This window comes from Protomyctophum bolini, assembly GCF_963924005.1.
Source record: "Protomyctophum bolini genome assembly, chromosome: 6".
NCBI classification, from domain to species: domain Eukaryota; kingdom Metazoa; phylum Chordata; class Actinopteri; order Myctophiformes; family Myctophidae; genus Protomyctophum; species Protomyctophum bolini.
Window position 1 is genome coordinate 46121326 of NC_137867.1, and position 13908 is coordinate 46135233.

At 49.1% G+C, this 13908-nt stretch overlaps 1 protein-coding gene across 1 annotated transcript in view; it reads left to right on the top strand.

Moving 5' to 3' along the window:
- Positions 1-13908, top strand: part of antxr2a (ANTXR cell adhesion molecule 2a) — an 81079-nt gene that overhangs the window by 50164 nt on the left and 17007 nt on the right. Inside the window, exons 13-16 of the mRNA XM_080766896.1 lie at positions 2821-2871; positions 3269-3358; positions 7396-7566; positions 8388-8468. Coding sequence (XP_080623022.1) covers positions 2821-2871; positions 3269-3358; positions 7396-7566; positions 8388-8468 — 393 coding nt within the window. The remainder of the gene's footprint in view (positions 1-2820; positions 2872-3268; positions 3359-7395; positions 7567-8387; positions 8469-13908) is intronic.

Sequence of the window (13908 nt, forward strand, 5' to 3'; positions counted from 1 at the left end):
ACCCATTTTGGTGTCCGCATCATGTTATGCTTTAGCTATTGAAAAACAGCAGATCTACAAGCTCATAGCGCGCCACCGAGTGGCGCGCTATGAGCTTGTAGGTCTGCTATTTTTGAAAAATCAAAGAACGACTGACATTTTTAAGAATCTGATCTCAGGTCAGAATGGGTTAATCAGACCAGTGTGTGTCCAGTGGAAACCTCGTATGAATCTGATCTCAGGTCAGAGCTAATCCCGGTGAGCGTAAGTTGTGCCTGAAATGACGTTAATCAGCGCTGCATGTGAGCAGGGCCTGCTATAGGCGGGAATAGACTGTGTGGCGTGCTAGGATTTGCTTACACACAGTTGTGTGTCCCGGAGAGCAATGAATTAACCCTAATTGATTGTTTTTAATTAGTCTAATGACAACAGTGCGTTGGGAAAAAGCGTAATGCTTTAGCCCTGCTCTTAACCCATTTTAGGCGGGAACCCCTTTTGGGTGTTAGCATTATGTTATGATTTAGCTATTGAAAAATAGCAGATCTACAAGCTCATAGGTGTGCTATTTTTGAAAAATTGAAGAACGACTGACATATAGAAACGTAGCTTTTTCAGAAAACTGTCAGGATGTAGAAGACATTTTTTAGAATCTGATCTCAGGTCAGAATGAAAACTGTCAGGATGTGGAAGACATTTCTAGAATCTGATCTCAGGTCAGAATGGGTTAACTGTGAACAAAACAGCTGCTAGGAACCCATGATATGCCATAATTACATTGCTCTTTTTTTTTCTTCTTTTTCTCCTGTAAAAACCAATTTAGCAAATGCATAACCTGCCGCGTCAGCACAGTGTCCATCTTGCGAGACTTAACCCGTTTAATGGCCGATGGGGTCTGCCTCTCACTATACTTTTGGCACCGTAGGCTGAGATACTGGTCTGCTGCATTAATGTGTCTTTTATGTGCAGATTGTTAAAGTCGGCTTTTGTGTAAGTCATACGTTGAAGTGTTACGCACGCCGGACGCTTGGCTTCGCAAAGGAATCTCGGGGGAAAGCTTAAATGGTAAATGGTGCGTTTATATAGCAGCCTTTATCCAAGGCGCTTTACATAGATTGTGCATTACATTCACCCGTTCACACACACACACATTCATACACCGATTGCGGCCATTGAAGCCATGCAAGGCACCGACCAGCACATCGGGAGCAATGTGGGGTTCAGTGTCTTTGCCCAAGGACACTTCGACATGTAGACAGGAGGAGGAGGAGCCGGGATTCGAACCGCCGACCCAGGGATCATTGGACGACCTGCTCTACCTCCTGTCGCCTCCCCTCGAGATACAGACGGCCCAGAGCTGAAGGAAGGCGTCAACCTTTCTGTGTCTATGGAGATACAGACGCCCCAGAGCCCAGGGAAGGCGTCTCTACCTTTCTGTGTCTATGGAGATACAGACGGCCCAGAGCCCAGGGAAGGCGTCTCTACCTTTCTGTGTCTATGGAGATACAGACGGCCCAGAGCCCAGGGAAGGCGTCTCTACCTTTCTGTGTCTATGGAGATACAGACGGCCCAGAGCCCAGGGAAGGCGTCTCTACCTTTCTGTGTCTATGGAGATACGGATGCCCCATAGAGCCAAAGGAAGACGTCTACCTTTCTGTGTCTATGGAGACACAGACGCCCCAGAGAGCCCAGGGAAGACGTCTACCTTTTCATGTCTCTGCTCTGATGATCGTCTCATCATCAGAAGTGACTGGACGTCACGACCGTCCAGCTTTGAGTGACGAGGGACAAATGGCAGTGTCACACAGGACTGCTTCGCTGTGCAGTGTGTGTGCACGTTGTGCACGCGGGGACGGCTGGTCGCTGTGCAGTGTGTGTGTGCACGTGCACGCAGGGACGGCTGGTCGCTGTGCAGTGTGTGTGTGCACGTGCACGCGGGGACGGCTGGTCGCTGTGCAGTGTGTGTACACGTGCAATGCAGGGACGGCTGGTCGGGGGCAATCTTGTCCCTGAGTGGGATCGCATTGGCGACAACCTGCTACTCGGGAGCCCTGTCACTCAGGGGCTGTCAGGCACGCACACACACACACACACACACACACACACACACACACACACTGCTCAAATGTGTTTTACTAAAAGGTAAAAACGGGTCTCCATAATGTCTCTATAAAAGGTGGTCGATGGACATTTTTCGTCACAGTTTAGTCATAATGTGTATATCACTGAGTGTGCGTGCGTGGGTGCGTGCGTGCGTGGGTTTGCGTGTGTGTGTGTGTGTGCGTGTGTTTGGAGGCGAGCCCACACACTCTCCTCTGAATCTCATTGGAGCTAATTAACTCCTTAGGACTTTATGATTGGGGGGGGAGGGGGGATTGCTCGGGAGCGCTGAACCCCGTCCAATTAATTAAGAGCTAAACGGGGCGGCCTCGCTCGCCCCGAAGACCCCCCCCCTCCCTCTCCCCCCCACCGTCAACAAGTAGGTCTTGGAGCCTCTATTTATTTTTGCACCGCGGGGTCCCCCCCCGATGTTGGTTCACAAACAAGATCAGCACCCAGGGCGAGGGACACTCACTCACACACACAGAGAGGGAGAGAGAGAGCTGTGTTTGACTCACCTGTCACGCATCGCCTACATCATGTCGTGTCGGTCTTGACAAAGTGTGCATGCGCTCGCGTGTGTGTGTGTGTGTGTGTGTGTGTGTGTGTGTGTGTGTGTGTGTGTGTGTGTGTGTGTGTGTGTGTGTGTGTGTGCGTGTGTGTGACTGTGTGTGTGTGTGTGTCTACATGGAGCGCTGGTCTTTTCGCTGAGTGCTGGTCTTTTCCTCTCTGTGTGTTATCCAGGTCATCAAGGACCCTCCCCCGCCGCCCCCACCTTCCCGACCACCACCTCCAGTGAGTACACAACCTGCCACCTTGTGTGTGTGTGTCAGCAAATGAATAAACGATACGTTATTTTGAATAGTTTCTGGCTTTTCTTGCCTTTATCGATAGCCATTAAAGGACGTGAATCACTGTCCAAATGGTCTTGTGTAATAACCATCTTATCAGGATGCCACAAGGGGAGGTCAATGTAAAGCATGGTGTCATCAATTCCACTGGTGCCGTTTTTTTCTTCTTTGTGTTTGTCTCTTTCTAGTAGTATTTGTATTTGTTCATTTTGTTTTCACGCTATGTTGATGAATTGAATACACAGGAACCAGGATGGGATGTGTTATCGTTTTAAACCTTAATGTCTCACTGTCAGTTGCTGTCTGTCTGTCTGCCTGTCTCACCTCTTCTCTCTCCTCAGGAACCCGAACCCGACTCCAAGAAGAAGTGGCCCACAGTGGACGCCTCCTACTACGGGGGCCGAGGAGCAGGAGGCATCTCACGCATGGAGGTCAGTACAGTTCCCCCAACCACGCCCACTGAGGTCGGTTTCAGTTCCCCGAACCACGCCCACTGAGGTCGGTTCAGTCCCCCGAACCACGCCCACTGAGGTCGGTTCAGTTCCCCCAACCACGCCCACTGAGGTCGGTTCAGTTCCCCCAACCACGCCCACTGATGTCGGTTCAGTTCCCCGAACCACGCCCACTGAGGTCGGTTCAGTTCCCCGAACCACGCCCACTGAGGTCGGTTCAGTTCCCCGAACCACGCCCACTGAGGTCGGTTCAGTTCCCCCAACCACGCCCACTGAGGTCGGTTCAGTTCCCCCAACCACGCCCACTGAGGTAGGTTCAGTTCCCCGAACCACGCCCACTGAGGTCGGTTCAGTTCCCCCAACCACGCCCACTGAGGTCAGTTCAGTTCCCCGAACCACGCCCACTGAGGTCGGTTCAGTTCCCCGAACCACACCCACTGAGGTCGGTTCAGTTCCCCCAACCACGCCCACTGAGGTCAGTTCAGTTCCCCGAACCACGCCCACTGAGGTCAGTTCAGTTCCCCGAACCACGCCCACCGAGGTAGGTTCAGTTCCCCGAACCACGCCCACTGAGGTCGGTTCAGTTCAGTTCCCCGAACCACGCCCACTGAGGTCAGTACAGTTCCCCGAACCACGCCCACTGAGGTCACTACAGTTCCTCGAACCACGCCCACTGAGGTCGGTTCAGTTCCCCCAACCACGCCCACTGAGGTCGGTTCAGTTCTAGCCCCATATGTGGCCTCTCCCTACGCTCATTCTGTAGCTCCGAGATGAGGTCACTCACTGGGCCCCTCCCCGCCCAATCGATTCAATACTATCTATCTATCTATCTATCTATCTACCGTAATTGGCTTAGAGAATACGTCACTGGAAAGCAGTTTCTCCACGTCGTCAAACCAAACTTTGTTCCAGGACAGCGATCACACATTCATCACCAGCAATTATCAAGTCAGATCAGAGTGGTGCTGACGCAGGGCTTTCTGAGGCAGCAAGCTGTACCTGACCGTGTGTGTGTGTGTGTGTGTGTGTGTGTGTGTGTGTGTGTGTGTGTGTGCGTGGGGGGGGGTCCGTTATCCCAGGCTGACGACTCTGACGTGACAGGCCCTGCCATGTCACGCCCGGGCCGTCGAGGCCTGATTGGATCACGTCTCGTTGGCCTGGATGATGGATTGAGTGCTGTAGCTTGTCAGCTTGACGTGCTCGCATCCTCCTCCCCCCCCCCCCCCCCACCGCTCACCCCCCCTTCCACCCCCCTTCCACCTCATCCTCACCGCCATTCCCAAACCACGGCATCTGCAAATGTTCTCCAGAAGTGTCAGAACTTTACAGACTTTAGAAGGCCGGCCGGTGTTCATGGATTCGGCCTCCAGGTCTTCAATGGATCTCTTGAGAATTAAGCACCTCTTCTTCTTCCACCAACTCTACGCGCTACGTTTCTCCCACACGCACACCTCTCTCTCTCTGTCTCTCTCTCTCTATGTCTTTCTGTCTCTCTCTCTGTCTCTCTCTCTCTATGTCTTTCTGTCTCTCTCTCTGTCTCTCTCTCTCTATGTCTTTCTGTCTCTCTCTCTGTCTCTCTCTCTCTATGTCTTTCTGTCTCTCTCTCTGTCTCTCTCTCTGGTCTCCAAGGTGCCTCTCCTCCGGCTTGATTCTCCCAGACAGCCCATCTCCACTTCTGATGGTCTCCTCTTATCTCAGCTGGTGGAACACTGGCAGAGGTGTTCGCTAGGATCCACTCGCCCTCTCTGTCTCTCTCTGTCTCTCTCTGTCTCTCTCTCTCTCTCTCTCTCTCCTTCAAGGCCAGCATCCCGCTGGCACAACTAACCTCCCTCCCTCCTCTCCATCATCTACCCCCCTCCCCCCCCCCTCCCCCAACTGTCTTTCAACCTGAGCCGACAAACACCGACGTATCTTTTATTCATCGGTGTCTTTCTTCTTTCTGACGAAGCGGACCCTGTCGGGGTGGTGGGGGGGGGGGTGGTGGTGTTGGTGGGGGGGGGTTGGCGTTGTTGCGTCCCTCAGATGATTGTGTAAATCTGTTGCTGTATTGTCGAGGCTTAACCTACAGCGTGGAGAATGTGTCGCTAATTACCTCACCTCTTCCCTTTTTTCCCTTTTTTCTCCTCTCGCTCGCTCCTCGCAACAGATGTGATGAATTCAATTAAAAAGCGGGACAGCTTAACATGCACGCATGCACATACATGCACACGCGCACACACACACACACACACACACACGTGCGCGCACACATACATACACACATACATACATGTACTCATTCATTCACTCCTGTATCAACCTGCGTATAGAAGCTTTTTTCTTTTCCTTCAAAGGACTATAGTAGTATAAAGAGATAAGTAGGGTAAACCACTTAAAGTATTTCTATTTAAAGGTATATTCAGTGATTTCACTTAATTCAACTATCACTTTTTTTTTTGTTTTGTTGTGATGATCCTCCCTACTATAGAGTGTGCTGACCATATAAGGAGTTCCTCCCTGTCCCCAGTTAACCCCTGGGGGTAAAAAAAACGTAGGTTTCGTTTTTGGTTCTCTATCCTGATTGGATGAAAGCTTGGGTCCCAAGGCAAAAACTAAACCTAAGGGTTTTTGACTGAAATCACTGAATATACCTTTAAGGTCATGGTAAATGGTGCATTTATATAGTGCCTTTATCCAAGGCACTTTACATAGATTGTGCATTACATTCACACATACACATGATTCATACACCGATGGCGGCGGAAACCATGCAAGGCACCAACCAGCACATCAGGAGCAATTAGGGCTTCAGTGTCTTGCTCAAGGACAAGCCCGGGTTCGAACTGGCAACCTTGCGCTTGAAATGGGCTCTGAAGCTGGACATACCAATGCATTAATTGGGTTCCATTCACTCTGCATTCCTCTCTGACACTCTCTGGTGCCAGAGCTGATACTGCCTGTATGTTGCTGTGTCTCTCGTTTGCATTATGCTATTCTTTGGCTATCGAGAAATAGCAGATCTACAAGCTCATAGCGCAGCATGTAGATCTGCTATTTTTTGAATAATAGTGAAAATGTCGAGAAAATCTTTGAATATAATATTTAGGGTTGTCCCGATCGGCTCGGGTGATCGGAAATCAGCCCCGATCACATAATTTAAAAAAGAAAATCTGATTTTTAATTGTCTAATGTAAATCTCAAAGAAAGATTTGTGTTGATGCTAGATCCCAGTCAGAGATCATCAAACAAAGACTAGTCAATTCAATTCAATTCAATGCAATTCAAAGGGCTTTATTGGCATGAGAAAACATACGTTTACATTGCCAAAGCAGAAAGAACAATACAATCAAAACAAAAATGATGTACATTTGAAGGTCAGAATCTTCAATAGATCAACTTCTATGTACCAAGATCACTCGATGCAGGTATAGAGCAGGAATATACACAATGATTAGTCTTTAGGGTGGTTGTGTTCCATTTGATATCCTTCTCCTATCACAGCAACTCACAAATCTTGCTGCTGTGTTTGCACATTGTTGTACTTCGCCCAGCAGATATGGGAGTTTTTTGTCATTGGTCATGGACTAGTCACACTCAGAGGTGTGAAAGACACCTATATGAACACAAAGGAAATGCAACCCCCGCAATGCATGATGGGATATGTGTCTGTAGTACTCCCTCTGAATGAGAGAGATACTCTTTAAGAGTTTTAACTTGACTTATTTATAAGCTGTATAACTGTATTCACTCTAATTAACCAATACCATCATTATTTTGAAAGGCAACACAACAGATTACACTAGAGTGACATACATTAGGATATTTGCTATTGTGATATGGCTTAAGTATTAAAATATATATAAAGAGCGGATCGGGAAAAATCGGTATCGGTATGTCTCAAAATCAAATGATCGGAATCGGATCAGGAGCAAAAAAAAAACATCCCTAATAAAAAATAATTTCAGAGCGAACGTTTTTAACTAAAATCTTTGCTTTCCCGCTGACCTCTGCGTTACGTGGCCCTCGTCACGGTGCAGGTGCGTTGGGGAGAGAAGGGGTCCACGGAAGAGGGCGCCCGGCTGGAGATGGCCAAGAACGCCACCGTGACCATCCCAGAGGAGGAGGACACGCCCATGGTGAAACGACCGCCTCCCAAAGCGGCGCCCACGCCGCTGCGCCCGGAGAACACCTGGTACTCTCCCATTAAGGTAAATCACCTGGCAATGTCCCATTAAAAGGTTTACAGAAGAGGGCCCAGTCAGTAGGGATGTCGCCTCACAGCTAGAAGGTCCTGGGTTCGATTCCCGTGTCCTCTACCCCGCGTCATCAGTGCCCATACCCGAAGGCGGGGTTGGCGAAAGGGCCTTTCTGTGTGGAGTTTGCATGTTCTCCCCGTGTCCCCCCTATAGCGTAGGTATACCCTCACAAAAAACATGCAGTAATCCTGGTCTCTAAACTGCCTCCCCCTGGCCAGCCGGGGCGCCTGATGGAGGGGAAAGGAACTGGTTGGAATAACGTGTTCCTTCCACGTGCTACGTCCAACTAGGGAAACTCCCCCCTGTCAGGTGTAAAAGGAGCAACTTGGACACTCAGGCATGAAGGAAGCATGAGTGCAAGTCCGTTGCTCTCCCCTTGTCCCCCATATATGGGGACTAGGTTGGTGGAGGGTGTGTAGAGCCCAGGATCACATTAGATGATTGACATAGGGGTGAAAAATGGGTTACAAAATAGTGGGATAAAAATAAATAAAAAAAAGTTTACAAATAAAAATCTGTTTATTTTCTCCCGCATGTTCTGCGGACCATTCACTGTTAGTTTGCCGACAATGTTTGCCTATTATAATGTCCAGAATAGTGATGCTTGTTATGGTCCATGTGGTTAAGTTACTAAAATGCATTAGAATTTGGGTGAGGATCCAGGGGGGGATATATTTTATACGGGGACCATTTTAAGGGACCATGAATTGTGGCTCTCCAGTTTTGACATGACGATATCAACCATGACCCTCCCTGGTCTGTGTTTGTTTCAGGGCCGCCTGGACGCGCTGACGGCTTTGCTACGACGGCAGTACGACCGCGTCTCCCTCATGAGGCCCACGTCTGCAGACCAGGTAAGAAAACCCACTGAAACCAACACCGAACGCCACACTCAGGCTGTCCATCCACTGAAACCAACACCTTACGCTCCGCTCAGGCCTCCACATTCAGCAAAAGGGAATAGCTTTGGGCCTATACCTCCATCAGGCTGCAGTGAAACTGGCCCCAACCAGGCCTGAACCAGCTGAAACTGGCCCCAATCATGCTGAAACTGGCCCCAAAAGGGCCCCAACCAGCTGGAACTGGCCCCAACACGCTAGCTATGTCGTTCATGATGTTTATGATACTTGGAACGTTTTGTTCCACAAGATAATATTCACAAGTGAATATGAAGTGAAGTGAACAAGTGTTTTATTGTGATTTTCTTCTTTTAATTGTTTTAGGCTTAAAAAGCTAACGTTACACTATAAACAAACTACAATATGTATTGAGCGTCAGAACCTCGAAAGCTTATAGTGCCTCAAAATCGTATACTCGACTTGAGTAAGAGTGTGACTGTGTGGTCTGTGTGCAACAGAAATAAATGCTAAACAACAACCGCAACAATGCAAACAAGTTCGTCCCAAACGGCATTCAGAGCTCAGCTGTTTTGTGACGAATTGTCGGTGAGGTCAGAGGAAGTCAGAGGAAGTCAGAGGTCAGAGGAAGTCACCGCGATGAGGTGGAGGTCACCGTGAGGTCAGAGGAAGTCTCCGCGCCGAGGTGCGAGAGGCATTGTTGTTGTGTGTCCAAAGGAGAGAGAGAAAAAAAGAGACAGGCTTTTGTGTTGATCCACACAGCTGCACGCGCTCACAGCGGGACGTGACAGGCTGCGTCCTAATATGGCTTCCTCTCTGCCTTCTCCTCAGAACAGTCAGCGCTCGCTCTGCCACACGCACACACATACACACACACACATGTACGCACATACACGCACACGCACGCGCACACACACACACTTGGCGGTCAGTGTGGAGGACCGCACTGAATAAACACTGCCGCCGTCAGAGCGCGCCAGATGTTTGACTGTCTCCTCTTTAAGGCAGTAATTAATCCATAAAACCCACACCATCTGCTGTGGAGACCGAGAGCTATACACCTAAATCCAAAAACCAATAGATTAGCCCCAATTTGCAGATGGATATACCGTATTAATTAACCCCTTAAATCCCATAGCCTAGTATTAGAAACCCCCCCCCCCCCCCCCCCCACGCGGCCACAGGATCACAGGAAAGTGGGAGTTGCGTCAAATGGCATTATTGTTGATCTGCCATGTCGGCGATATCGTGAAACGTCTATTCGTGGTTAAATCTTCTCTAGCCTGGCTTTGACCAGACATAGACGTAGCGTGGATTCACTGACGCCTCCTCCTCCACCGCTATATACGAGTCTGGACTTTGACCTATCGGCAGAGAGTATATATGCGGAAGCTGGGGAAATCGGAAAATGATCGGGGGGCCAATCAGTGGCTGCGTTTTCAACAACGGTGAAAAGAAAGCAGCCTCTTGATTGGTCCATGGTGACATGGTGATGGTACTTTCTAAACAACAATGGCCGCCCTCGACGCGACACGTTTAGGTTTCCACGGAAACGATAAAAACAGCTCTTAAGTATTTCAGATATAGACTGATATCGAGGAGAGAGTGATTATTAGTCTGGCTAAAGCCTGCAGGCTTTAAAACGTATCCCCAGATGCAGTGAGACGGGTCATAATTATACCCTGCAACATGATTTAAACCACAAAAGCAGGAAAGGGATTTTTTGGTGTGTGTGTGTGTGTGTGTGCTGTAGTTTGCCTGATCAGTATCACGGTAATGTGTGTGTACTGTAGTTTGCTTACCGTATCTATCACGGTAATGTGTGTGTACTGTAGTTTGCTTACAGTATCTATCACGGTAATGTGTGTGTACTGTAGTTTGCTTACCGTATCACGGTAATGTGTGTGTGCTGTAGTTTGCTTACCGTATCTATCACGGTAATGTGTGTGTACTGTAGTTTGCTTACAGTATCTATCACGGTAATGTGTGTGTACTGTAGTTTGCTTACCGTATCACAGTAATGTGTGTGTGCTGTAGTTTGCTTACAGTATCTATCACGGTAATGTGTGTGTACTGTAGTTTGCTTACCGTATCACAGTAATGTGTGTGTGCTGTAGTTTGCTTACCGTATCACACTAATGTGTGTTTGCTGTAGTTTGCCTGATCAGTATCACGGTAATGTGTGTGTGCTGTAGTTTGCCTGATCAGTATCACGTTAATGTGTGTGTACTGTAGTTTGCTTACCGTATCTATCACGGTAATGTGTGTACTGTAGTTTGCTTACAGTATCTATCACGGTAATGTTTGTGTGCTGTAGTTTGCTTACCGTATCACGGTAATGTGTGTGTGCGCTGTAGTTTGCTTACCCTATCACGGTAATGTGTGTGTGCTGTAGTTTGCTTACCGTATCACGGTAATGTGTGTGTGTTGTAGTTAGCTTACCGTATCACGGTAATGTGTGTGTGCTGTAGTTTGTTTACCGTATCACGGTAATGTGTGTGTGCTGTAGTTTGCTTACCGTATCACGGTGATGTGTGTGTGCTGTAGTTTGCTTACCATATCACGGTATTGTGTGTGGGCTGTAGTTTGCTTACCGTATCACGGTAATGTGTGTGTGCTGTAGTTTGCTTACCGTATCACGGTAATGTGTGTGTACTGTAGTTTGCTTACAGTATCTATCATAGTAATGTGTGTGTGCTGTAGTTTGCTTACAGTATCTATCACGGTAATGTGTGTGTACTGTAGTTTGCTTACCGTATCACGGTAATGTGTCTGTGCTGTAGTTTGCTTACCGTATCACGGTAATGTGTGTGTGCTGTAGTTTGCTTACCGTATCACGTTAATGTGTGTGTGCTGTAGTTTGTTTACCGTATCACGGTAATGTTTGTGTACTGTAGTTTGCCTGATCGGTATCATGGTAATGTGTGTGTGCTGTAGTTTGCTTACCGTATCACGGTAATGTGTGTGTACTGTAGTTTGCCTGATCAGTATCACGGTAATGTGTGTGCTGTAGTTTGCTTACAGTATCTATCACGGTAATGTGTGTGTACTGTAGTTTGCTTACCGTATCACGGTAATGTGTGTGTGCTGTAGTTTGCTTACCGTATCTATCACGGTAATGTGTGTGTACTGTAGTTTGCTTACCGTATCACGGTAATGTGTGTGTGCTGTAGTTTGATTACCGTATCACGGTAATGTGTGTGTGCTGTAGTTTGCTTACCGTATCACAGTAATGTGTGTGTACTGTAGTTTGCTTACCGTATCACGGTAATGTGTGTGTGCTGTAGTTTGCTTACCGTATCACAGTAATGTGTGTGCTGTAGTTTGCTTACCGTATGACGGTAATGTTTATTTTAAATAGGATGTGACCTTGACCTTTACCTCCCTACACCCTACACACTTCTATACTTGATTGACTATAGGCCGTCTTTACCTGGCGCGCTTCTTTTTGAGTGGTGCAGCCACTCTATGACGGAGCTTTGTATGTCCCTGGGTCCCTGCCTGGGTCCCTGTCTGGGTCCCTGGGTCCCTGCCTGGGTCCCTGCCTGGGTCCCTGTCTGGGTCCCTGGGTCCCTGCCTGGGTCCCTGCCTGGGTCCCTGTCTGGGTCCCTGCCTGGGTCCCTGCCTTTGGTACTCCTTTTTACGCACTTTCCAAAATGTCAGCAAAGCTTTCGCTTTCTCGCCACGAGAGTGACTGTCGTTGGTAGCAGCCCCTCCAAAGTGACTGTCGTTGGTAGCAGCCCCTCCAGAGTGACTGTCGTTGGTAGCAGCCCCTCCAGAGCGGAGGCCTCTGGACAGCGTGAGGGTGGACGTTATGGGCGCGGCCCCCAAACTACTGGCAACCGTACCGAGGCCACGCGATGATGTCATACTGGAAACCTGTCAAGTGGAGTACCAACCCTCTCTCTCTCTCTTTCTCTCTCTCTCTCTCTCTCTCTCTCTCTCTCTCTCTCACACACACTCACTCACTCACACAGACACATGGCTGCCAGAGTCCAGTCAGCACAGTGTCTCATTGTGGTTTTGTGGCGCTGACCATGCAGCAGCATGCTGTTTGTCTGACTAGTGACTGTAGGACTGTTGGTATGTCTAAATGTAGGTTAATGTCAGACATTGGACTGGGCTGTTATGAAGTATATATAGTGGAAAGGAATACATTAGGTCATCCCAGTCTCTCTCTCTCTCTCTCTCTCTCTTTCCGAAAACACACTTTGAAGTGGAAACAAGACAAAACAACACAGCCGGTTTGCGACGTAAGCGTTTAACTTAACTTCCAACAGGACAGAGGAGAGGCAGAGCGCCTGCAGGAAGACACACTGCACACAGCACAGAAACGGATGTTGTCGGCGTCCATCTCATGCTAAATAAATAGCCTCAATGCTAGCGAGCTAAAATATAGCCATCCTTGCTCTAGAAAGCACCAATGTTTCCATCTAGACCACCGGATAATCAGCAAAGACCTCCGAACATCGCGCTAATTGACCAAACCATGGAGAGCTCCGTAGATTAGGAGTTATTCATCTTTTAGTCAGCCTGTATAATAATGGGAGGTGGACGGGGCCGCTGTTGCGCAACCCGGTCTAGGATCGCTAAAGAAGGAAAGGCCGAGCCTAAATAATAATGAAAAAATAGAAATCAGCGATTTCGGTTTGATATCAATAATAAAGCTAATCTGACGGAGCATTCCGACAGGAGCGGAAGGTTATTACAGTCCTTATGGCGGAGCGTTCCGCCAGGTTTTATTTTTTCCCCGATCCGATTTCAAAAATCTACAAGCTCGTATAGCACGGCACTGCTATAGATCTGCTATTTTTCAACAGCTATAAAGCATAACATAATGCTTTAAAACACCAACAGGGACTCCTCCATGTGTCCTGAGTCTGACTGGCTTTAAACCCTCCTTTTCTTTTCTTCTCTATCTCATTCCTTCCGGGGGTTTTGGGTCCCGTTCGGCAGCCTGAGGGCCTTCCACCCCAACACCAAAGGTATGGCGCAGGGAGGGGTGGGGGGGGGGGCTGGGGGGCCGTGGGGGGGGGGGGGGGGGACAGGACAGCTGCACAGCACCAACTGGCCCCGGGCAACAACATGAAGAGATCTAATGCGCTTTGACTGTGTTGCCGGTGGAGCGGCGCTAGCTGGGAGCGCAAGGGGAGGGGGGGGGGGGCACTTCAGAGCCAAGTTTGGGGCGGCGCCAACATCTGCCGCCGAGTTTCGTGCCCGCGCCGAGCGCCACGGCGGCCACGGCGGCTAGGGACGGCAGGTATAGGGGAGGGAGGGGGGGGAGAGAGGGAGGGAGGGGGGGAGGGAGGGAGGGGGAGGGAGGGAGGGGGGGGGGGGAGACAGACAGACAGCCTTCCTTACGTCAGTGTTGATTTTGTCGACTGAGACTATCTGACGAAATAAATAGGACCGTCGACTACACCGTTTCACACACTGC